Source organism: Ornithorhynchus anatinus, chromosome 11 (assembly GCF_004115215.2).
Source record: "Ornithorhynchus anatinus isolate Pmale09 chromosome 11, mOrnAna1.pri.v4, whole genome shotgun sequence".
In the NCBI taxonomy this organism is placed as follows: Eukaryota; Metazoa; Chordata; class Mammalia; order Monotremata; family Ornithorhynchidae; genus Ornithorhynchus; species Ornithorhynchus anatinus.
Genome location: NC_041738.1, coordinates 369,849 through 395,703, shown reverse-complemented (window position 1 = coordinate 395,703; position 25,855 = coordinate 369,849). Strand labels below are relative to the sequence as shown.

The 25,855-nt window shown below is 53.3% G+C and overlaps 1 protein-coding gene across 2 annotated transcripts; it reads right to left on the bottom strand.

Annotated features, from left to right (window-relative positions):
- ATP6V1A (ATPase H+ transporting V1 subunit A) lies at positions 1 to 25,119 on the bottom strand. 2 transcript variants are annotated; one of them, XM_029075416.1, is made up of 16 exons: positions 25,013 to 25,119; positions 11,226 to 11,337; positions 10,140 to 10,234; positions 8,950 to 9,078; positions 8,071 to 8,285; positions 7,094 to 7,231; positions 6,349 to 6,500; positions 5,599 to 5,761; positions 3,571 to 3,679; positions 3,125 to 3,247; positions 2,765 to 2,879; positions 2,319 to 2,382; positions 1,851 to 2,054; positions 1,665 to 1,759; positions 1,036 to 1,207; positions 1 to 576 (listed from the first exon to the last, which is right to left on the bottom strand). In XM_029075416.1, the coding sequence occupies exons 3-16, from the start codon at positions 10,219 to 10,221 to the stop codon at positions 484 to 486; spliced, it is 1,854 nt and encodes a 617-aa protein (XP_028931249.1). In that variant the 5' UTR covers positions 10,222 to 10,234; positions 11,226 to 11,337; positions 25,013 to 25,119; the 3' UTR covers positions 1 to 483. The 2 variants fall into 2 exon arrangements, with proteins under 2 accessions (XP_028931249.1, XP_028931250.1); XM_029075417.2 differs by lacking the exon at positions 25,013 to 25,119 and adding an exon at positions 21,901 to 21,993.
- Between the last annotated feature and the right edge of the window lie 736 nt (positions 25,120 to 25,855).

The window sequence follows — 25,855 nt, the reverse complement described above, 5'->3', positions numbered from 1 at the left end:
AAGGGCTGGCTAAGCAGCTTGTTGGGACTACTCCCTGGCCAAGGGGCACAGGCCAGACCCTCCCAACAAACCTGCGCCTACAGTGCCCATATAGCTTAGAATTTGAAGGTGAAGAGAGGGACCTATGAAGGGAAAATGAGTTCAAATTGGGAGAGAGGGAGAGTTTGGCCTCTCTCAAGTCACAGTGTGGGATGGTAACTGCAGAGATATGCCCACTCACTCATCCCCCAGTTCCCCAGAGTCAGAGGCCCTCCTCCACGCAACGCCAAGGAATGTTTGTTTTCTAGACAATCTGCCTAAGTGAACAAGGACACGCATGAACGCATGCACGCGCACACACACACGCACACGCACACATACACACCACAGTTCTGCACAACAGAGAAGCCAGGAGCTGAGAGGAGGAGGAGGATGAGGAACTGAAAGAGAAGAGAACCCGTAGAAGCTGAGGGTGTGGGGAGGAGGAGGAGGACAGTCTCGCTTCTAGTCTTCAAGGCTGCGGAAGGCATTCTGCATATCCTCAAAGAGCTGGGCATAGTCAGCCTTGATCTTGGCCTCACCGTCCTTCTCCGGATCCTACAATGAAGACCCAGGTGGGTTTCAGCTTTGAGCTTTGACAGGTTGACAGGTTATTTTAATTCCTTTGAGACTTCAAACTTGCCCTCCTCGGCTGAGGGGAAGAGTAGGAGAACTTGCAGAGAGAGGAATCGCTGTTCCAGCTAGTGCTGCCCACAGGATTGTAAAGGGCCATGACAGACCCAATTTTAATGGAATGTCAATCAAAAAACATCCTCTGTCTGAGTCCTTTTTTTTTTTTTAAAAAATAAAGCACAACTCTCTTCCTCAGGACTGAGCTGATGAAGATTTGTAGCTACTGGCGCTGAGCACAGTGCTCAGCTTGGCACTTAATAAATGCCCCCTCCAGTGAGCACAATTCCTCGGGGGTCTGACCCACTCGGCCAGGGGGAGGTCTAGAAATGCAGGTGTTGCTCTCCGCCCCGGTCCCCAAGCCCACTCAAGGCGAGGCCTACCTACCTTGAATTTCATGGAGGTAAGTTTATAGAGAATCTCGCCCATGTGCTCGCGGATGACAGACCACGTGATCTTGTTGTCGCTCTGAGCGGTGGTCTCGACCGCTCGGCGGGCCATGTCATAGAAAGATATCATGTTGGAAAGCATCCCGACGGTCTTGTAGAAGGGGCAGAACCTGAGGGAGAGGGAAGGAATTGACGAGGTTGGACCCAAGAGAAAGATCTGCCTAGGCGATAGCCAGTGAGGGGCCTGGCCACCCGTGGCTTGAGAAAGGCTGGCGGGTTTTGGGGATGACTGGAGGCCCATCTCCTTCCTGCATCATTCATCCAATGCCCTGAAATCACAATCTGAGCAGGTGCTGCAGCCGTGGCATGTCTGGGGTAGAGGGAGAGGTTTCATGAAAATCTTCAGCTAAAGCTTTTCATCCAAGGTAAAAAATAAAATAAAAAATACTATCTTGTCTGCCTTTCAGAGATTTTTTGCCTGGGCCTTGGGGAGGAGGAGCCATCTTATCGAGAGTTTTTTCAGGGCCCCATAGTAGAGAAGGAGGCGGGAAAAGAAGGGTGGCCAGAATGGCTTCCAGGGGAGGACTGGCCACTGGAACCAGGTATGGGTTGCCAACGAGGCCTTACCTATCGTAAGGAGTGTAACCGTTCTGCTGCAGGAAGTCATCTTTGATCAGTTTTGCAACCTCCAGGGTGATCTTATCCGTTTCTGCCAAGGAGGCCTGTAACAGAAAGTGCCAACGGGTGGGCCTGGGGCTCCCCGGCACCCAGTCATGCGGCGCAACCTGTTCAGAGGTCGGGGACAGCGCTCACCTTGCCCACCAGCTGCACAATCTCGGCCAGGTCCTCCTCCTCCTGCAGGATCTCCTTGGCCTTGGTTCGCAAGGGGACGAACTCGGTAAAGTGCTTGTCGTAGTACTCGTCCAAGGCCCGCATATACTTGCTGTAGCTGATGAGCCAGTTGACTGAGGGGAAGTGCTTGCGCTGGGCCAGCTTCTTGTCCAAGCCCCAGAACACCTGCTCAAGCCAGATACCCGGCAGGTGACCCCTCACTCTCAGCCTCCGGGGCCCCCACAGACTGTGACTTGGTGCATGAGCGCGCGCGCACACACATACGCAAGCATGTCATCAGGAGGGCCATGGGGACCACAGGATACTTCACCCTTTCCCGAGACCAAAGGGTAAAGAGGTCCACAAGCTTTCCCCTTCTAGATCAACACAGCTGCTCCTTCTCCCGCTCCTCCCTACCATCCTTCCTGTCACCCCCTGCCGGCAGTGTACCTGAACGATGCCGAGGGTAGCCGAAGTGACAGGATCGGAGAAGTCGCCGCCGGGTGGGGAAACCCTGAACGGACAAGAGAAGGAAAGCTCAGACACATCCCGTGGGCCGGAGAGGGCCCAACTTGAGGGTCGGTCCAGACGGGGCATAGAGAGGCGTAGTGCCGTCACCTGCCCTGACACCATGCCTGGGCGCCCGCCGCCGAACAGGGTCACTGGCTCCATCCACTGGGTCAGTCTAACTTTGTGGCCAACAGACGAAGAAGAGCACCAGCCAGCCAAACCCAGCCTACAGTGAGCCCTGGCAAACCCCTGTCCCCCGCCACCACTGGACTGCCCGAGGTCTTCCCAGAGTCCTCAAGTTTCTGTCCACACAGCAGAGCTGCATGGCTTTCTTCCCAAAACCCAAGGGAACAAGGGCGGGGTGGGGGGAGTGGAATGGCTCTTACGCTCCCACAATGCTGACGCTCCCTTCCCGCTCTGGGTTTCCGAGACACTTGACACGGCCAGCCCGCTCGTAGAAGGAGGCCAGCCGGGCCCCCAGGTAAGCAGGATAACCACTGTCTGCAGGGAACAAGAGAGGCGGGGTTTCAGTCCATCTCAAAGGGCTCCGATCAGGGTTTGTGTGGGGGAGACTGTGGCTGTGGGTCAGAAACGGGGGCAGGGTGGTGCAACCGAGGCTGCGACCATCCGTCAATCAGTCATTCGTATTTACTGAGTACCACCAGTGTGCCGAGCACTGTACTAAGCACTTGGGAGAGTACAATAGAGCAATAAATGTGGTCCGCACAACCGAGACAGTGACTCACCGGCAGGCATTTCAGCTAGGCGCCCCGAGATCTCTCTCAGGGCCTCGGCCCAGCGGGACGTGGAATCTGCCATCATGCTGACGTGATAGCCCATGTCTCGGAAATACTCAGAGAGGGTAATCCCTAGATTGGGGGGACAAAACGACCATTAGCTGCAGCTGTAATTCCCACACCAGAGGTAACGAACCTAGTCATCAAAGACTCAAACCCTTCCTTGGCTGGGTTTGGCCGCCTCGCCCGATACATTTCTTTCCTTGGAAGGAACAGTGCTGACCCGTCTGCTTCCTTGTTTGCCCAGGGTATCGAGTGCTGTTCATTACATGGGAACAGGAGACCCGCTGAGGTGGGGCTATTTCCTGGATGGCCTCACTGCCCTAGAGCTCAGTTCCCACTAAGACCGGTCCAGCTGTCCCCTGACCCTCACCCCCTATGCCCATACCACTCACCGGTGTAGATAGAGGCTTCTCTAGCAGCCACGGGCATGTTGGAGGTATTGGCAACCAAAGCCGTCCTCTTCATTATAGACTCCACTTTACCATCCACTTCCATTGTGAGCTACATGGGGAAAGGAAGATGAGCAGTGAGGATCCTCTGTGGGAATTTCTCTTGGTAATCCCAACTCAGATAAAGTGTATGTGCATGTCTACTATGCTGTTCCAACTTCTGGTCTCTTTTGAGGCCTGTCTCCCCCGAGTCTACACTGTAAGCCCGCTGTGGGCAGGGATTGTCTCTCTTTATTGCCTGTATTGTACTTTCCAAGCACCTAGTACAGTGCTCTGCAAACAGCGAACATTCAATAAATAAGATTGATGAATGAATGGTCCCCAAACATAATTCACGAGGCAAAGAAATTATTCTATTTCAACTACAAAAATATGTCACTACCACCTAACAGATGCAAAGCACTTGAAAAGTTCATTGTTTTGTTTTGCTTTTTTTTTTGTATTTTTTTCCACCTCCCCAGAGAAGAGCACTTAGAACAGTGCTTGGCATGTAGTAAGCGCTTAAATACCATCATCATTACCAGATTTAAAAAGGACAATAATGATAATAATAATAATGTTGGTATTTGTTAAGCGCTTACTATGTGCACGGCATTGTTCTAAGTGCTTCGGTAGATCCAGGGTAATCAGGTTGTCCCATGTGAGGCTCACAGACTTAATCCCCATTTTACAGATGAGGTAACTGAGGCACAGAGAAGTTAAGTGACTTGCCCACGGTCACACAGCTGACAAATGGCAGAGCCAGGATTCGAACCCATGACCTCTGACTCCCAAGCCAGGGCTCTTTCCACTGAACCACGCTGCTTCTCATCTGATTTAAAGCAGAAAAATCAGTTGTTTCTACACCCAGTGCATTCCTAGATAAAAGAGGCGTGGTTGTTTTTTATCCCATCAACTAGGAGAGTGGGATTTGGGGTGCAGCCATTCAGCGTCTGCCCTGCCCACACCACACCCTCTCTGTTTCGACGGGCTTCGATCACTTCACCTCTCTCTGGTCTCACCAATTTTGAAGTATTTTTTTCCTGGGAGCTCTGGTATCCCCTACTTGTCAAGAGTGCTTCAAACTTCTTTTGGGCCTGCCTAGTTTCCTGTTTGCCCCTGAACTTCACTTTCTTTCTGGCCTCTCTTGGTCCCCTTCCTCAAGGATCTTTCTCCTCCACTGACCTCTTTTATCAGGCCAGTGGGCCACGCAGGACTTCTTTTCAGTCCCTGAGCATTTTCTGATCTGTAACACACCTTTGATATGGGCTTCTAAAGAGAATGTTTCCTTTTTTTTTCTTTTGAAAGCTTCATGTTCATTATATTCCTCCCCCGTCATACTATGCTTAGTCTTTTATACAGAGTTCACACTTTCTCTATAAACCTCTTTCCCTGAGCATTTGTATTTTTGGGTTTTGTTTCTTTTTCTTTTGGGACCTCCCTCATCAGCAAGATTGTTCCAAGTGTTATCTAGTTGTGGACATCATCACAAAGTAACTCTCCCATATGGACTTCCTGCACCGTATCTGCTCTCCACTCAATCATATCCACACATCCATCTTTCCTTAAGGACAAGGAACCCCAGAAAACACTCTCCAAGCAGCTACTTTACGCTTTTCCTGATGGAGTTCCCTTGAGAGAGGGGCAAGAGCTTTGTCCCCTCTTGGATATGGGGAAGAGGCTAGCTTAACATATTTAATCTGAAGAATTTTAAGCTAACTGTAGGAACCTCAATTGCCCAATCAGGCCGCAGGATCCTCCATATTTGTGGTCACAGGTAAGAAAAAGTTGGCAGGGTTTTCTCCTTTTCCCCTGACTCCAGAACAAGGACCTCTCTGTGCCAAGGCCCAAATTCAGTCTTGAACACATGGAGGCTGGGCAAGGAAAACCCAACAAGGCCGGGCTCAACCCTCAAGGCTCGTGGGAACTGATGCAACTTCAATAGTGACTGGTGGGAGCCTGTTGGGGGAGCCACAGGCCTGCTGCACTGACCTCTGGGAAGTCCCTCAGCACTTCGGACATCTCGTTTCCTCGCTCGCCACAGCCCACGTAGATGATCACGTCACTGTTGGAGTACTTGGAGAGAGATTGGGAGATGACGGTCTTCCCACAGCCGAAGGCCCCGGGGATGGCCGTGGTCCCGCCCTGAACACACCTAGATGCAGAAATGCATTCGGGATCATGCCACGCACCAGCCAAGGGATGAAATAAAAGCTTCCCTCTGAATTTGTGGGGCTCCCAAAGTGGAATTCCTTCCAACGGGTGGGGAAGCTGGGGAAAGCAGTCTGTTTTTAAGACCCTGGGGATTGTCTCCTAGAAGGTGTGCTTAGGAGGAGCCAGGGAGAGCCAGCCTCTCTGACCAGCCATCCACTAGCTTCAACAACAGTTTAGCAACCAAGGCAGAACAGAGAACTCCACGCGGGAGAAAACAGTGTGAGATGGCCTGAATTATGGGCAACGAGTACCTTGAGCACCTCTGTTTCTGTGGTTCCCTCCAGGAGCCCTGAAACCTGGCCTAGGGCGACACCCCTGAATGGGCTTATCTCCATTTCCCTCGCCAGGAGGAAATGGAAGCAACCTCCCTCCTTCCGGGAGCTCTCCCGGAGACAAGCAGCCTCGAAAACCACGGGCCAACCCTCCAGGTGAGTGAAAGGAAAACAGAGAACCCGTTGGAGGAAGTGCTGAGCTGAAAGAGGACTCGCTGTCTTCCCCACTCTGCCCCTGCCCTTTGGTGCTGCTTACGGAAAAAGGGCATCCAGGACCCGCTGGCCGGTCAACAGAGGGTGGTTGGCCGGCAGCTTCTCCGTGACTGGACGGACCTGGCGGACAGGCCACACCTGAACCATGGTGAACTTCTCTTTGATTCCCTCAAACTCCAGCTCCAGCACCACGTCCTGCATAGACAACGGCACCAACGCATGCGGCTTGCTGACCACTCCTCACAACCCCAGGCACCGGTGAGCCCCACCGAGGGGCCTGGAGACCCAGCCAGGAGGGGCCAGGGTTAGGGAGTTATGGAGTTTGTGACCAGGCAGTCACACAAAGGGATTGAAATCTGTGCTTTGGAGTTAGGCTTTGCCAAAGGGTGGGAAAACATTAAAGAAATTTTTTTTTTTAAAAAAAGAACTATACTCTCTCCTAACCTTCTTCCCACCTGTTCCACTGTGCATTTCCCCTCCTCCTTCCCACCCCTCACCTATCATGGCCACTAAAATAAGATATCCCCAAAAATACATATCTACAGTCCCACTCAGTGGAAACGGTAGCAGAACCGGTATTTACCAAGAGCTTATTGAAGGGAATGTACTGTACTGAGCTTTTGGAGGACATAGCAGAAGCCTGAGTTGTGCTCCCTGTCCACAAGGCGCATCCACTTTCACGAAGCCACAACTAGGACTCGCACAGAGGGGGGTCCCCTCCTCCTCCCAATGCCCACCCAAAGCCCAGAGGCATTCATCGCCCCAGCCCCTCTGGGAAGGACCCTCACCGAAGCGTCGTAGTGGCCGGCAGGGGCAAGGTAGGTCACTGTCCCTCTGCTGCGCGGGGGAAGCATGATTTTGTGCCTGATGAGCGAGTTTTCGTTGACAAGCCCATAGATATCGCCGCCTGTGATGTGACTGCCCACCTAGGAAACACCAGTTTTTGGGGGGTTTTTTTGGGGGGGTTAGGGGGGCGTGCATGAAGGGGTCATCCCAGTTAAAATACCGATCCAGCGTGGGGCTGGTCAATCTGTCCTAGGAGAAGGCGCACAGCTCCGCAGCGAGTGTGGAGTTTGCTCATGGAACCAGACACAGGTTCCCCAGCTTCCAGAAACCGGCAGTCTGATCCGGGGGTGGAGGGGCAGGGCAGGGTAGGTAGGTGGATAGGTGCACTATTCACACACAGGGAGAGTGGGGATCCAAAAAACTGCGGCGAGGAGAGATCAGGCTGAGATTTCTCAATGAGGAACTGAACAGGCAAACATCTAGAAATGCATCACTCCGCCTGTCCTGGGCAGCTCCCTTCATCTACTGGCCTGGGACAGAACAATTCCTAGTGATACTCATTATGGTATTTGCAAGGCACTTATTCTGTGCCAAGCAATGTTCAAGGGGTTGGGGTAGAGACAAGATAATCAGGCCAGACATAGTCCCTGTCTTATATGGGCCACACATTCTAAGTAAGGAGGAGACCAGGCAATGAATCCCTATTTTATAGATGAGGAAACTGAGGCCCAGACAAGTAAAGTGACTCTCCCGAAGTCACCCAGCAGGCAAGTACCAGAGCTGGAATCAGAACCTCGGTCCTCGGATTCCCAGGCCTGAGCTATCTCTCTGCCGGGGCAAAATGAACAGCCAAGAGTGAGGCCACGGGGGACCGCAGACTCAGGGCCGCTGGGGCTACCGTCACCTCTTCATGCAACCACCCACCAACCTGCCTGACCCCGGGGGCTTCGGTGCTCCACGGTCTCTCCTCCCCACCTACCCGAAGGTTCTTGCAAGGCGTGAAGTCCCACTTGAGATCGCGGCTGAGGGCAGACACGTTGACGCCCCTGGGGATGTAGATACTCTGGGTTTGGTTGCTGATATCTGACAGCGGTCTCTGGATCCCGTCGAAGATGGCGCCCATGATGCCGGGGCCGAGCTCCACCGAGAGGGGCTTCCCTGTTCGCAGGACGGGGTCGCCCACAGATACTCCGGCTGCATGTGGCGGCTCAGGAAAAATCTCACGGGAAATGCTCTCCCGGCATGAGCTCTAGAAGGGGCCGACCACCCCGTTCTCGGGAATAAGACTAATTTTGTGTTTCAACTGTACAGCCCATGAAACAACAGAGTCTTTGGGGTGCATGAGGGGAGATGAGAACTAGGGCTCACTCATATTCCCCGTCCCTTCCCACTGAATGCCTCTACTGTGGACATGGGCGGGGGACCCCTCCCCTGTGCTCCAGTCCTCCAGGACCCACTCATGTGGGAAGAAGCCACCTCCCATGCCCTGGGATGCTCAGCAGCCCGAGCCAGCCCGGGTGAAGGATCCAACCCACGAGAGTCCGAGGCCTTCTCACCGCCGAGGCTGCAGCTGAGACTTCTGGAACTGTTGGTCTGAGTCACCAGGAGCCCGCAACCCGGCTACTCTTGGGATATTTTATCCCTGTCTTTTCCATTTCTATTTCATCTTGTCCCATATGTCTGTTGTCATCTCCCTCCTCATCTTATTCTTAGCCGTGAGCCCCTTGGGGGCCAAGGGCTGGTTCTAGATCTCACCCTTGTATACTTTCCCAGTGCTTAGTACTGCGCTTGGCACAAGGTAGGTGCATAAAAAACACAATTACTACTACTACTTCTACCGCTCTGACAAGAAAGATACAGGTTTCTTCGTACACTTGGATGGTGGCCATGTCACCCTCCAGCCGGATAATCTCTCCCACCAGCTCGCTGTGGCCAACGCGTACAAGCTCATACATGGCTGCTCCGGCCATATTGCAAGCCGTCACCACTGTAGGAAGAAGCCCACGAGAAAGCAAAAGCAAATGCGGACGGGACTTCAACGTGTCTCTGAGCTGAACACGTTAAAGCGTCGCCAGGAGGACAGAGGACTCCGGGGGCGGCTAAGACTGTAGTGACAAGTCTGGCTGAGGCTGGCTACTGCCGGACCTGCCAATGTGGTCCCGTGAGAGACCAAACCTCCCGGTATAGGGCGGTGGTAGCCGCAGCAGCGGCAGCCTCTCACCTGCTCTGAAAAGGGGAGACGGAGTCTCCAGCTGGTGGGCTATGGGTATGCGTCTCCCCTCAGGATAAGCCAAAACCCCACTGACACTTCACTTTCCCCAGGATGAGCTGGAGCTGCCTGGCCCCATTGCTGGTCCAGGGTGGGGTTCCTGCCAGCCAGGCCCGGGGAAGGATATTTGATGCCCCCTCTCACCCCGCTCCCCCATAACCCACTGTGGCTGAGAGTGAGAGTCAAGCAGCACGTTCTAGTGGATAGAGCACAGGTCTGGGAGTAGGAAGGTCCCAGTTTCTAATGCCAGCTCTGCCACTTGTCTGCTGTGTGACCTTGGGCAAATCCCTTCACTTCTCTGGACCTCAGTTCCCTCATCTATCAAATGGGGAAGATGACTGTGAGCTCCATGTGGGACCTGGACTACATCCAACCTGATGACTTTGCATCTACCTTAGCACTTAGAACAGTGCCTGGCACCCAGTAAGTGCTTAGGAAATACCATATTTTAAAAACGCCTTATGGCTCTCAGGGCCACGGCCCCACTTACCGAGCCCTCCATTCACTTGGGGCGGGGTCTTAACCTGAATGGGACTTGATTCCCACTCTCTCCCCTGGCAGTGGAGGCCCTTGGGAGGCAGAGTGGTCAGCGATGCTGATGGCCACCTACCTCCAAGCCCACAAGGAGAGCAAGTGGCAGCCTGGGCTTCCAGCATCAGGCTACCTAGGCAACACAGCCCCTGCTACCCCACCACCTTCGGGGGCCTCTAGGCCGGACAGAGCCGACCTGGTTTTTGGTCCCAGCGTTTCAGTGTGGAGAGGGACAGACTAGTGCCTACCAGGGCCTGAGACTCCATGAACGAAGCCAAAGGCGCTCTCATGGTCCTCATCGGCGATCTTGGGGAGTTTGGAGAAATCCATCTTCTCCACACACCTGTCAGGGAAGCAGCAGAGGGGTTAGGGAGAGGTGAGAGCCAGAGGAGAAAGTGGAGGCTGGGGACTGGGCAGGTGGTGATCTGAGTTGTGTCATCTGCTGGGGAAAGGGAACCAGGTAGATTTTGGTGTGGCCTGCAGAAGCGCCCGGGGCAGGTAGGTCCCCGGGCAGAAGAGCAGGGAGTTGAGCCTGCAGCTGGAGCTTGCCAGGCTTCCCTACCTGGACCCCCTCTACCACTCTCTAATGGGCCCGATCATGGGGGTGCTCCCCAGGGACCCAGACCAGGCTCTGTTCAGCCAGGTTCAGTTCGGTGACCAAAGGAAAGGGCCCGGGCCTAGGATAAGGGAGAGCCACGGCCAAGTCCAAGCCCCGGCTCAAGAACCCTACTCGGGTCAGAGAGCAGCTGGGGGGATGGCCGGGAGACCGGCTGGTTTACTCCAAGAGCAGGGCCGGAGTCTCACTCACAACCTCGGGGCCCTCACACCACCCTCTGCCCTACAGCCCCAACAGCCAACATCCTCCCAGGCAACTGCCTTCTTCCCTTGGATCCTGCGCTCCCTGACAGCCAGGAAGCCGACGAGGATCACCCGGCTTCCTTCCACTGCCGGAGTAGCCCCCTCTTTTCACCAGAGTGCTGGGAAGGGGCAGTCTTCTGGCAAACAGCTCCCGTGGCCCCTGGCGATCAAAGTGGCAGGAGGCAGGGCCCGAGGCCTTCAATCAGGTTCCTCAAACCTCCGTATCCCTTCTGGAGCCTTCCTTTGGCGCAACCCACAAACCCGCCGGTGAACTACCCGAAAGGGCGAAGCAACTCGGAGATGATGTTGAAAACTGCCCATCTGCGTCTAACTGGATCCCTGCTGGTTGGTCGCAAAATGGACTGAAATCTGCTCAGAAACCAGATGCGGAGGAAAACATTTTTCTCCGCAAGAAGCAAAAGAACAGCAATGACGCCCTGTTTAATTCCCCGCAGAGGCAGCACGTGGTGTCCTACCTGGGTTCAGGGGGAGAAGCCCAGCAGTCCTAGGGCTCAGCACCGAGGAGCTCAGAACAACGGCTCTGCTGCGGCCCCTTCCCCCGGCTGACAGGGAGGTGAGAAGAGATTGCTGCAGAGGGAAAGCAATTTCAGTCAGGCTCAGAGCACAGTCACCTGATCCGATGAGTCACCAGTCTCTCCTCCCCGCTCCCTCCCCCGCACCAGCAATGGAGCACACGGCAACAGCCGAGCAGCGAGCCGGCCACGGCTTCGTCTCGCCAGAGCCTGGGGTACCTCACCAGGGCCTTGGGTGGAAGGGCCTGGGGCTCGGCAGGGGCGACCACAGCTCCAACAATGGCCACGTTCCCTCACGTGAGGAGAGAGAGAGAGGCTGAGAGACACTGACCCAAGGATGGTCCCTTGGAGAAATGGTGGCAGTGAAATAACGTGAACTGCGGCTAGGAAAAATGCTGACAGGAGGAGCTATAGAAACCCAGAGCAGGGACAAGAGACTTACTGGAAGCTGGGACCTGATTTAAACCGCCAGAGTGGAGGCCTAAAGAAAAGGGGTGTCCAGGAACAGGAAAAATCAGAGACTAGACCAAAATACTGCATGGCTTGTGGGCAGAGTAAAAGGGCTCACCAGTGACTGAGAGTGGAACCCTCGTCGGAATACTGAAGCACACAAAAGAAGTCAGGTAGTTTTCCTGATTTGAGCTGCCCAATCTCAGAGCAAGAGAGGCCTGACCCAGAAATGGTCCCTGGGATGTGGGCCACGGCAGGCAACCCAGGAGGCACCAGACAAAACCAGAACAAGAAAACGTTGACTGGGCCTGGGCTAGTGAGCCAGGGCTCTACAGAGCTGCAAGGTGCTGTGTGGCAGGTAAGAGGGTCAAGCATCTTGATGCCACATACCTGCTTTAAAATAACCAGCTTCTATGTCATTTCCAGCCTCAATGATCCGGGGGGACGGGGAACATTCCCTTCGCTTCCCCCACTCCTCCCAGAGATGGCCATAGACGAATGGGTGGGAAAAGGAGCTAAGGGCCAAGCTAATCTGGGCCGTGGCTATTCTACACCACAGAATTTCAGAATCTACAGAATCCTGGGCCACGGCACCTAGAGGCCTTGGTGGTCGAGTATTCCAGAAGCCACGGTGAAGCCCCTCAAGTGACGGGACCAAAGTCTGCCACAATCACGGAGAGACACAAGGCCAGAGGGACAAGTAAGATGAGTGTCCCCTGGGTTACAGTGGCCCCACTGTGCATCTAACACTGACCTGGAATGGGGCAAAACTACCTAGATTTTCTATCTTTGATTCTCGTAATGCCTACGTTGGAATTACATTTTAAAATCAATCACCTCAACAAACTCTTGAGAGTCAAGCAACTTATATTTTAATAATCAATTTTCATTCATTCATTCAACCATATTTATTGAGGTCTTACTGCATGCAGGGTACTGTACTAAGTGCTCGGGAGAGTACAATATAACAATAAACAGACACATTCCCTGCACATAGTGAGTTTACGGTCTAGATGGGGAGATTGACCCAATAATAATAATTGTGGTATTTGTTAAAGTGCTTACTGTGCACAAGGTACATGGTAGATACAATATAATTAGGTTGAACACAGTCCCTGACCCATATAGGGCTCATAGTCTTAACTCCTATTTTACATACGAGATAACTGAGGCACAGAGAAGTGAAGTGACTTGCCCAAGGTCACCCAGCAGACTCCCAGGACTGTGCTCTTTCCTCTAAGCCTCACTGCTTCTACCCAATCACAAAACATCAACCCATTAAGTGTCTGTCACATATCAACCAATTATCACCCAATTAATTAATAATAATAATATTTGTTAAGTGCTTACTATGTGCCAAACACTGTTCTAAGCGCTGAGGTGGATACAAAGTAATCAGGTTGTGGGGCTCACAGTCCTAATTCCCATTTTATAGATGAGGTAACTGAGGCACAGAGAAGTTAAGTGACTGGCCCAAAGTCACACAGCTGATAAGTGGCAGAGCTGGGATTAGAATCCATGACCTCTGATTTTAATCTTAACCTGCTCAAGACTGTAAGATCCTTGTGGCCCAGGAACGTGTCTACCAGCTCTGTTGTGATGTACTTGCTCTATCATTCAGTAGCATGCTTGCTCTGCACAAAGTAAGCGCTTAATAAATACCATCAATCAACTGATTATCTTGGCTTCTCTGCCATTTGGATATTGGCAAGCACATCTGGATGGATTAATTTAACTCCCTCTTCCATTTGAGCACTCCCTCGACTTACTGTGTTCATGTCCCCCTTAAGATTGTGAGTCTTTGAGGGCAGGGATCGGAGTCCTTTAATTCTACAGTCTTCTCTCAAGCCCTCAGCACAGTGCGCACAGTAGACTCATCTCCCTGAGGGTAGGGATCGTGTCTACTAACTCTACTGTCCTCTTCCCAGTGCTCAATACAGAACACGCAGTAGACTGTCAGCTGCTAAAGGGGGGGGATGGGGATCTTGTCTTTTAACTCTATGGGACTTTCCCCAGCTCTCAGTCCAGTGTTCTGCACACAGAGGGGGCTCTGCCAAAGCTAAGCTTTGCCAAGCTGGACTGACTGACGGACTGGTGAGCGCTGGGCCTGCCAGGGAGAGCTCTGCAGCCAGGGAGCTTGGGGTGCCATGGGACGGTGGAAGGAGGAGGAAGGGAAGGAAGGGAAAGAGAGAGGGAGGAAGGAGAGGAGGGGAGAGGAGAGAGGGAAGGAAGGGTTCCTTACTCCATTTTTCTCAACCAGCCGCCCCTGGGAACAGCACTGGCCCTGGGATTCTAGCGGCCCAGCAGGCCCAGGCCCACCGCCTAGGCTAAAAGCCTCCTATGGCTCACTACCCCTCTGCTTCATCCTGCCGGTGGAACGGAAGAACCAAGGGGCCAGCCGAGGGAGCCAAGGGGCCAGCCGTGGGAGCCGCCCTCAGGCCCCGATTCGGAATGTAGCGGCAATGACCCTTGGAGCCGGGGCCTGGTGATGGGACCCCATGCAGGAGCATTGGCCAAAACAGTCGGCGGCCTGCCTCAGGCCCTTCACGCCCTCTAGTCCAGGCCCCACGTTTTCCTGCTGGGTCATGGGGTCAAATGAGCGGGTGGGTGGGAGGGACACCAGGCAAAGGTTTTTTTTTTTAACGTGCCATGACCCCGCAGCACAGTGACCGCTCAGGGCCGTGACCCGGCAGGCTGAGCCCTCAGAAGCCATCCCGGTCTTAGCTGCCCACATCGGCCGGCTACCTCTTGGGATGTTTTCTGGCTCCATTCTACTCACTGAATGCCCTCTTGACTAGGGACAGGGGGTTTGAGGCGGGGGGGTCCTTGGGTCTGAAACCGCCACCCTCTGATGGTCCAGATCCAGCCGGCAGAACCAGGATCAAAGCCCAGTTTTTGGACGCCAAGCCCCTTGCTCTTTCTGCTATCAAGCAATCAGCAGTATTGATTGAGAGCTATTGGGTTCAGAGCGTTGGACTAAGCGTGTGGGAGAGGTCAATATAACAGAGTTGGAAGACGTGACCCCTGCCCAGAAGGAGCTTACAGACTGAGGGAGACAGATATAAAAATTACGGTTAGGAGAAATTACAGTAGTGTACCACGTTTTCATAAGTACTGTAGGGCGACATTCAGAAACAGACGGAGGCTGGGAAAGCAGAGTTTGGTGAGCAGGGCCAGAGGGCGTGGCCGCCGCCGCCTCCGCCTCCCTGCCCCGACCCGGAGCCCAGCTGGATTGGCACGCTGCCTCACCCGCTTACTCTCTGGGGCCGAGAGATCAAGTTACCAGCTTTGAGGTGGTTATGGAGCCAGACCGGGGAACACCAGACCTGAAAAACCAACCATTTCCCAACCTAAAGGACCGCGGTCAGTTGCTTACTGAGAAAAGGCCGTGACTTAGGACTGACCCTGAGAAAAACCTGGTTGCTGGGAGCACAAAATTGACAGCAGCCCCCAAAGCCCAGAGCGGTTTCCTAAGAGCATTCCAGGAGGGGGTTTGGGTGACAGGAGTGGCACGGTCTCATGCCTCTCTAAGAAAGAGGTTTGGAGATTAAGGCTGAAAGGTCTGTAAACCATCAGGCCACCAGGCCACGTGCAGGACCGACACCAGATCTCACGTTCCCATGAGCGTCTGCCAACAATGACGTGCAGTGTCCAGCTCAGCCCTGGGCAGGACCACCTGCTTCTAAGACACGGACATGCACCGGGTCCCTGGGCCACAACTCGAGGTGAAAGATTGCTAGGCCAAAATCAGAAACTAAAATTTAAAAATGCCCCCTTTAACTGAACTGTCCCAGTTTTTGTGATTCCTGTCTTCAAGAGTGCACAGGTGAGGAAATTATCAACTGGAGGGCATTCACTTTGACACTGAACCATGAGGTTAAAAAAAATAAAAATAAAAATCCACCGATCAGTAGTATTTATCAATTGTCTCCAGGGTGCAAAGCACTGGGGAAAGGACGATAATTAGTAGACACAATCCCTGCCCTCACTGGGCTTCCAGTCTACCGTGTGCAGAGGCCTGTACTGAGCATTGGGGATCCCTGTCCTCAAGGAGTTTCCAGTCTCCTGTGTATGCAGCACTGTACTGAGCACTGGGGAGAGTGCAGTAGAGTCAGTAGCCACCATCTCTGTCCTCAAAGAGCGCTCAGTTCTACAGCAAAAACCCACTTTGGGGAATGAGTCAATAAATTCCATCCTTTCCCAGTAAGGAAAAAACCCACCTTTCACATGGGTTTCACTAAGGAATTTTTTGGGCTTCAAGGCCCGGGCAGCCACACTTCACGTTGGCGAAGGTGGTCATGCAGAGGGGTGGAGCGTGCTGTCTCTAGCCAATCATGGTGGCCATCAAAAAGGCCCAGGAGACCTCTATAACCAAATCCACTTAATGTCTCCCCCACACTTCTCTGGACGGTTTTCGGAAGTTACCAGTGCCCGCTGCCTGCTATGACCTTCAGCAAGTCACTTGACTTCTCTGTGCCTCAATTTCCTGAGTCTCTGCCAGTTTCCTCAGTCTCTGAGAAGCAGCATGGCTTAGTGGAAAGAGCACGGGCTTGGGAGTCAGAGGTTGTGGGTTCTAATCCCAGCTTTGCCACCTAGCAACTGTGTGACAATGTTCAAGCCACTTAACTTCTCTGTGCCTCAGTTACCTCATCTGTAAAATGGGGATTAAGACTGTGAGCCCCACGTGGGGCAACCTGATTACCTGGTATTTACCCCAGCACTTAGAACAGTGCTTGGCACATAGTAAGCGCTTAACAAATACCATCACTATTATTATTATTATTTCCTCATCTGCAGTGGGGATTCAATGCCTGCTCTCTGTCTCAGACTGTGAGCCTCACGTGGGACCGGATTATCTTGTAACTACCCCACTGCTTAGTACAGTTAGCACATAGTAAGTGCTTAACAAATTCCATAATAATAATAACGATAATAAGAATAATAAGAGATTTTAACGCTTCCTTAGGCAGTCTCTAAAATGATTCATTCCGGGGTGGCCCTTACAGCAGAGGGGAACGGGAACAGTGATTTGGTTGGAAGGGGCTTCCTGATTCTGTCAGTTGACTAGTCAGCTGACTGACCCGTTGCTTGTGCAACAGCTTCTCTGCCCTCAGGCCCGGCGGGGTGGGGCCGGGTAGGGCTGGGCCAGGCCAGAAACCATGGCTCAATGCTGTCACAACTCTAACAGCCACCTTGACCTTATCTAATGGTAGCAATGGTTTCCCAGCAAATGGTTTTCCCAGCAAAGCCACCGGGTCCCTGGGGCCTTCCCACAGCACTCCAGACACGCCCCCTGCATACCGGGCTGAGGGGCAGTTAAACAGCAGGGGAATGAGGCCTTCACAGATTTGGGGAAGCTTTTGGTTGTGACTGGCCTCTGGGTGTCCCTATGGCCCCCTTTACCACCCGACTTGCTGGACTCTGAACTTGGGCTCTTTGCCCTTCATGTAGTTCTATCATTAGTCCATCAATCGATCATTTCATCTTTCATTCATTCATTCAATAGTATTTATTGAGAGCTTACTATGTGCAGAGCACTGGACTAAGCGCTTGGGATGAACAAGTCGGCAACAGATAGAGACAGTCCCTGCCGTTTGACGGGCTTACAGTCTAATCGGGGGAGACGGACAGACGAGAACAATGGCAATAAACAGCGTCAAGGGGAAGAACATCTCGTAAAAACAATGGCAACTAAATAGAATTGAGGCGATGTACAATTCATTAACAAAATAAATAGGGTAACAAAAATATATACAGTTGAGCGGACGAGTACAGTGCTGTGGGGATGGGAAGGGAGAGGTGGAGGAGCAGAGGGAAAAGGGGAAAATGAGGCTTTCCTAACGTGTCTGTCACTAAACTCTTCCCCTGGGGAGGCAGGCGAGGGTTCCAAAGCTCAGCTGTGGGTTTTCTCAGGAATGCACACAGTGAGCCTTGAGTACCTGAATTCTGCCCCTGATGCCACCGCCAAGTGCCAGGATAGATACAGGATCGTCAGGAGGAAAGCAGTGTGGCCCAATGGAGAGAGGCTGGGCCTGAGAGGTAGTGACTTGGGTTCTCATCCCAGCTCTGTCATCTTGGGCAAATCAATTACCTTCTCTAGGCCTCAGTATCATCATCTATAAAATGGGGGTTCAATATCTGTTCTCCCTCCCACTTGAAATGCATGCCCCGTTGAGGACAGAGGCTGTGCTAATCTGATTAATTTGTATCTACCCCAGTGGTTAGTACAGTGCTTGACACTTAGTAAGTGCTTGACAAGTGCCATAAAAAAATGATTTCTACGTTTCCCCACATTAGATTTCAGTTCTCATCCAAATGCAATAAAAAAGCAAACTGAAGAAAATTTGCTCAATGGGCTCCAGATCCACTTCCTTTCTTAAAAAATGGTGAGTTGACATTTCTTCCAGCAGAAGCTGACATGGGACCCCATAAGGGCTCCCTAAAGGCTCCTCAGGGAGAAGATGGAAGCACCGTAGACAGGGGCGGGAGGGTCCTGCCACTCGCTTCTGTGCCTCTCTGCTTTGCCCCCTGCCCCAACGTTGGCAACATTAGATCTGGGGGGAAGGAAGATTCTAGCAGCAAACGCCGGCAGGACAGTCACCAGTCCCCTCTCCCACCTCTATTTTTCGGCCACAGGCCCCTTGAGGGCAGGGGACTTGGTCTAATTCTCAGCTGTGCCCACTTTCCAGGTGCTTAATATATGCTATTTCAGAGGCTACTATTATGTACTTTGCTAATAATGGCGTCCTTTGGCGAGCAGTGTTTTTGGGCAGCACTCTGGGTGCGAGGGCTGGAGGGGAGACGATGAAGGAGGAAGAGGACTGATGAGGCAGCCTCAGCCCACACCACTGGGGGTGACTGGTCCTCGGAACCCTCACCACTCCCAGGCACCACCCCCGTACCGGCCATCACAATCCAAGCAATGTCCCAAATGTGGGGAGGGCTCCCACCCGCTGGCCCCTCTGGCTGGCTCCGCTCCTGGACCCCCTCCGCAGGTTCTGGAGCCCCTCCTCATTTACCCAAAGAATCCTGGGAGCAGGACAAATTACTGATGTTCTAGGGATCAGGTGAGACCCAGACACGTGGTAATTAGCCCTAAGACACGGTCGGTTCTAAATATAGGGATGTTTCCTAGCCAGCGAACTAGTCATTTTTGACTCACGGCTCAGAGAGGAAACAGACAAACACAAGTTGCCTCTTCCCCGGCTTTCCATCCAGTCCACCCCTCTTGTGGCCTCCCCGGTTTGTACCCCTTGTGAGATCAGGTGGGCACAGAAAGCAAGCGGGCATGGGACTCACGGCAGCAGCCTCACACACCGAGCACTCTCATTGAGCTACTTACGCATCGGCCCCCTCCCTGGTCTCACTGGGTCCAGCCTGGCCCGGCCTCCCCGACCCCACCACCCGCCAGCAACAGTCACCTTCTTGGACAACAGGTTAATCAGGCGCCCTCTCTCTTAGCCTCCAGAGGCCCCCACGAGCTAATCTAAGGAAATTAACACTCCTGAACATATTCTTCAGGGTCTCCCTCCAAGTCAGAGAGGTGGTGGGCAGTCGAGGGCAGGGAGGGTGTTCTGAGCTGGACCCTAGAAGTGAGAGTCTTGAGGAGCCCACCTTTACCTGTGTCCCACTCACTCAATAGCTAACCCCCTTCTACCTTACCACTCTGATCTCCTACAACCCAACCCGCACACTCCGCTCCTCTGATGCCAAACTACTGACAGTATCTCGGCTTGTCTATTTCATAGCCGACCCCTTGCTCACGACCTCCCGCTGGCCTAGAAGTCCCTCCTCCTTCACGGTGGACAGACTGCTGCTTTCCCCACCTTCAAAACCCTCCTAAAATTCCTTCTTCTTCAAGAGGCCTTCCCTGACTGAGTCCTCATTCTCCTGATCCACCCACCCCTCTGCGTCAACTATGAACTTGGCTGTGCAACCCTGAAGCCCTTTGATACTCACCCCAACCCTGAAGTACTTATATAAAGATCCTTATACTTCAATATTTCTTTTATCTGTGATTTATTTTAATGTCTGTCTCTTCCTGTGGACTGTAAGCAGGGATCATGTCTACCAACTCTACTATAGTGTACTTTCCCAAGAGCTCAGTTCAGGGCTCTGCACAGAGTAAGCACTCATTAACTACCACTGATGGGGAGCGGGGGGGTGGGTGAGGCAGAGACTCCACAAACCAGGAGAGGGCACAGAAATAAGGGACTGTGACACATAGAATTTTGGAGGGCTGAATAAGATTGTGCGAGCTCTGCGAAATAGCATGGCCTAGTGAAAAGGGCCCAGGTTGAGAGTCAGAGGACCTAAGTACTAATCCTGGCTTTGCCACTTGCCTGCTGCGTGACCTTGGGAAAGTCACTTCACTTCTCTGAGCCTCAGTTTCCTCATCTATAAAATGGGGATTAAATCTTACGCCTTCCGACTTGGACTGTGAGCCCCAAGTGGGAAAGACACTGTGTCTGACTTGATTGACTCATACCCACCCCAGGGCCTAAATACTACACATAGTAAGCGCTTAACAAATACCATTTAAAAAAAACAACAATCAATCCACCGATAGTATTCAGTGAACATAGATTGTGTGGCCCTGGAGGGACAAAGTCCATATCAAATTCTCAGCTGGGTACTCTTTTCCCCAGCATTTAGTACAGTGCTCTGCACAGAGTGAATGCTTACGACGGCTACTGAGTGTCTGCTGGGTACAGAGCACAGCAGAGTTAGGAGACATGAACCCTGCCCTAAGCTAATCAGGGGTGATGTTGAAAAGCCCACTGACTACCAATGGAGGGGGAAATTGGTCTAGAAAATGGAGTCAATTGCCCTCCTTGTGCCAGCGTGCAATTTAAATAATGAAGGCCCACCCAAAATGTCTATCTCAGTGACAGGTGGGAGGCCGACAGGCTGGGGCCAATGGCTCGGGGGAGGTCATCAGTGAAGAGTCCCTGGAACAAAGTGGAAAGAGCAGAGAGGTGCAGTTGGTCTTCTCATCCTGGAAGCACTTTTTCTCTTGCATTACTGGTCAGCCGAGGCTGGAAACCAGCTACCTACTATAACTATTATCATTATTTTTAAATAAAAAAATGGCATCTGTCATGCAACTCATATGTGGCAGGCCCTGTACTACCATTATTAGTCTGATCACACACAGTAGACAAACTATATGGGAAACAGCACAGTGTAGTGGATAGAGCCTGGGCCTGAGAGTCAGAAGGTTGTGGGCTCTAATTCCGGCTCTGCCACTTGTCTGTGTGACCTGGGGCATGTCACTTCACTTCCCTGTGCCTCAGTTTCCTCATCTGTAAAATGGGGATTAAGACTGTGAGCCCCATGTGGGACAGGGACTATGTCCAACCTGATTTGCTTGTATCCACCCCAGAGCTCAGTATAGTGCCTGGCACAGAGTAAGCACTTAACAAATACCAGAATTATTATTGTTATTATTACTAAGTCCTGGGGTAGATACAAGCTAATCAGATTGGACCCAGCCCATGTCCCACAAGGGGCTCACAGCCTTAATCCCCAGTTTACAGATGAAATAACTGAGAAGCGATATGACTTGCCCAAGGTCAAACAGCAGACGAGTGGCTGAGCCGGGATTAGAACCCAGATCCTCTGGCTCCAGGGCCCATACTCTTTCCACTAGGCCACGCTGCTTCCCTACTTCTTGGAGCACCAAGATTCAAAACCTGCATTTAAGAATGCTTCATGACTCTTATCGTCTCCATTTCCCTTCAGAGCTAACATTCTTTCTGGGAGAAAGAGGAGAGCACAAGTGGCCTTCAGGTTGAAGATTCTGACAAATCTTATGTCACTTTTAGTTGACAGAAAGAATTCTCTTTTTCCAACTGTTTTTGACCCCCCAAAAGAACTCGACTTTGAGCATTTTTCTCTGGTACAGTAAATGCCCTCAAATGGTGAATGGGCACTAAATGTCCCGGGGTCTCTGCAGCAAAAGAAATTCCACAGGCCTCTGCATGTGGAGGCCACCAAATCTGCACGTTCAAGTGATTAATACAGCCTCCAACGGACTCGCCCAACCAGCAGAGAGAACATCTGGGGATTATCGATAAACAACTCGATCTGAAACAAAGAGCCGGGTAGGTCAGATTAAAAAACCTGCAGGCCTCAGAGTAGGAACCGCAGAAGGGGCAACACGTACCTGACCTTCTCGGAAATGGATCGGCATCAAAAGCCTCAGTTATCTCAGGGGAAGAGGTAGGAGGAGACGTCTGAATGCCAACCAACAGACCGGCCTGTTCCCTCACGCCCCTCGAGTCTCTTAGTCGCCAAGCCCAGAAGGCTCCCTTCCCCCTTCCCCAAGTTTCGGGGAGAGGCTGGCTTTCTCTGACCTCCGGAAAGAACAGAAAAACCCTTCCCTTCCTCCACCACACCCACTAAATAATGTTTCCCCCCACCCCAGAAAATACCTCAACAGATAAGGGCGCAGCTCCCCCTGGTTTGGGGAAGACTCGGCCGGTCTTGACTGGCTGCGTCAAGGGCAGACGGGTCAGAAAACCCATTTAGATTTGGGTGATACAACGGATTGAAGAAATCGAGGGCTGGGAAAGGGGAAGCCACTGAGGGAGAAAAACAGCACTGGGGAAGAAACAGTTTGAGCAGTTTGAGCTCTCTCTCAGCAGCTTGGGAGAACCCTATGGAAACTGGTAGGCCTCTTCACAGCCACAAGATGGGGGTAACCACTCTTCAAGTAATGTGTCCTTGGCAGAGTTCTGACCTGAGCCTGAGCTTTCTTTTCTGGATCTTAGAGTCTCTTTGTATGCAAGCCCTCCGCTGGGCAATCCTTTCTCTTTTTTTGTGCATTTGGTGGGTTAATATTTTACCCAAACTTGGTGCTCAAGTCAGAACCGAAGTCCGCACTCCATCCCCTTGCCCCCGCTACTTCACCTTGCTACTCTCCTACTACCACCCAGGCCGCACATTTTGCTCCTCTAATGCGGACCTTCTCCCTGGGCCTCGATCTCGCCTAACTCCCCACAGATCCCTCGCCCATGGCCTGCCTCTGGTCTGGCCTGAGACGCCCTCCCTCCTCAAATCCGACCCCTCCCTCAGCCCCCGCCACCTTCAAAGCCTCACTGAAGGCACATCTCCTCCAAGAGGCCTTCCCTGACTAAGCACCCCACTTTCCTCTTCTCCCAGTCCCTTCTGCGTTGCCCTGACTTGCTCTCTTTGTTCTTCCCCCCTCCCAGCCCCACGGCACTTGAGTTTGTCGTGGGCAGCGATGTGTCTGTTTGTTGTTATATTGCACTCTCCCAAGTGCTCAATTCAGTGCTCTGCACACCGTAAGCGCTCAATAAATACAGCTGAATGAATGAATCTTCAATTCTGACGGTAGACTGTCACGTTTTTTAAATTCAGATAAGAATTTGATTTGGACCATTTTGACCAGCTGGGGAGAACAGTAAGCTTCACAGTACCCTTCATGCCTAGGGTAGGCCACATGCTTTTTAAGTTTACAGTACCTATAAGACCCAGTTTACCCAACACGTACACGGTTTACCCAACAAAGACGTGTACCCACTTCTAACTAGCCCCTGTTTGGGACACACCTTTGGGATGGGAGATCCAGGGCTGGGAGAAAGCTCCACGCAAAGCAAGAATGCTGGCTGCGTTTGTTTAGTAACCAGGCTAGAAAGTTGCATTTCTGCAGCACTTTCAATTTGAGAAGCTCAAAATGCTTTAGTAAATATCATCGGCCACAATCTGCCCTGGTCGGCCAGGGCCGGGCAGATCCGGAAAACCAAAGCAGAGATCTGAGGCAGAGTTGGGTGAGGAGTCTGACTATCCGGGCTCCCTTGTCATGGGAGTGTCTGTGTGTTTGGGGGGGGCGGAGAGGAGGGGGGATGTGGGTCCTGCCCCCTGGGGCGGCCTCTGGCCTACAGCCAACATTTACTAGACTGCAGGAGGGCAGGGATGGCGTCTGGAAGCAGCAGCGTGGCTTAGTGGAATGACCACGGCCTTGGGAGTCGGAGGTCGTGGGTTCTAATCCCGACTCCACCACTTGTCTGCTGCGTAACCTTAGGCAAGTCACTTAAGTTCTCTGGGCCTCAGTTACCTCACCTGTAAGAACGGGGATTAAAAAATGTGAACCCCACGTGGGACAATCTGATCACCCCGCATCTCCCCCAGCGTTTAGAACAGTGCTCTGCACATAGTAAGCGCTTAACAAATACCATTATTATATCGTACTCTAAGTGCTTAGTACAGTGGTCTGCACACAGTAAGCATTCAATCAACTCCAATAAATTCCTTAGAATAATAATAATAATAATGTTGGTATTTGTTAAGCGCTTACTATGTGCAGACCACTGTTCTAAGCGCTGGGGTAGACATAGGGGAATCAGGTTGTCCCACGTGGGGCTCACAGTCTTAATCCCCATTTTACAGATGAGGGAACTGAGGCACAGAGAAGTTAAGTGACTTGCCCAAAGGGGAGGCCCGTGTGAGGCAGGGGCAGTGCCCCATCTGATCGTCGTCCATCTACCCCAGCGCTTGGCATAATGTTTGGCGCTGGGTAAACGCATCACAAAAAACCCGGATTATGATGATGATGCTGGTTACCGTGGGCTTTCAGGTGCAGAACAGCCCTCCCTCTTCTGCCCCGAGGCTGGGTGTCCACTCGCGGGGTGTAAAGGGGCGCTTCTCAGGGGGCTGCCTGCGGGGAGGGGGGTTGGGGGGCTCCCACGGGTTGGGGGGCTGCCCTCCCAGCCTCGCTCACCACGGGACTGGGAGGGACTCTGAGGCCGGGCCTGCACTTTCCCTATCCCGTCCCTTCCTAGATCCACCCGGTGGAGGAGGAGGAGGAGGAAGTAGGGCGGTGGGGGGGCGTCTCTTCTCTTCCCTGCCATTCCCCCTCGGGCCCGAGCGGCTCCTCGAGGGGAGAGCCGCGTCCCCCGGCCCTAGGAGGGGTCCCTGGGGTGGGGAGCCCGGCCGGACCCCTCCCCTCCCTCGGCACTCTGCTCATTTGCACATATTATTTATTCCCCTATTGATTTTGTTAACGAGCCGCACATCCCCTTCATTCCATTTATCGTCATAATGTTGTCTCGTTTCCTTCTGTTTGGCTCTGCCAACCCCGATCGGACTGGGAGCCCGTGGCTGGGCGGGGATGGTCTCCCTCTGTTGCTCAATTGTCCCTTCCAAGCGCTTAGTCCAGGGTTCTGCACCTAGTAGGCGCTCAGTAAATACGACTGACTGAATGAATGCACGAACGATCGCCGACCACCGGGGTCCCCGGGTCCCCGCCCGCTTACCGGCTGCTGCTTCGGCTGCTGCTGCAGGGTCGGCTGCGGCCCGGGCCCCGGCGCTCTGACACTGCACCGGCCGCGGCTCAGCGCCAGGGCGGGGGCTCAGCCTCACGTGACCGCGGGACACGCCCCCTCCCACGGCCACGCCCCCTCCCGGGGCGCATGCGCGGCCGAGCCAAGGCGTGAGGCTCCCCCGCCCCCCCCCCAGCTACCAAACGATTTGGGAAGGGGGCGGTGTGTGTGTTGGGGGGGGGGGGTCTCTAAAACGTTGATTAAAAATAAAAAAATCTCCCCCTTAGGGTATCAACCAGATGCCCTCAGGTGGCACAGGAAGGAGTAGGGCCGAGGGGATTGCCGAGGAAATGACGCCAGGGCCTCCCTTCCAGGCCCGGAAGCATTAATGGGTCCTTCTAGGCCTGGGGTGTCGTAAGAGACCCCCGAGCGGGGGGCTGCGCCCACCACGTGCCCTCCCCGGGACATGAACTTTTCAAAAACTCAAGTCCGCTTAGTTCCACGTTGCCCCCGGTGGGGGGCGGGGGGGGAGAGAAGGGGCCGGGCCTAAAGGCGCGCGGGTGGGAAGGGCGCTCGGGGCACGGCAGAGGTCGAAGGTCACGGGGAGAGCGAGGGGAAGGAGGCGGGAGCCATCGGCCCGGCCCGGCCCGGGGATGGGGGGGAGGGAGGGAGGGAGGGAGGGAGAGAGGGGGCGGAGGACCGAGCGGGCCGGGCCGCAGTGCGCCTGCGCGCGGGGGGCGTGTCGGCGCGCCAGCGGGGAGGGGTCAAAGGTGACGGCGCGGCGTGGGGTCCGGCGGCCAGGAGGGAGGGAGAGAGAGGGAGGGAGGGAGAGAGAGA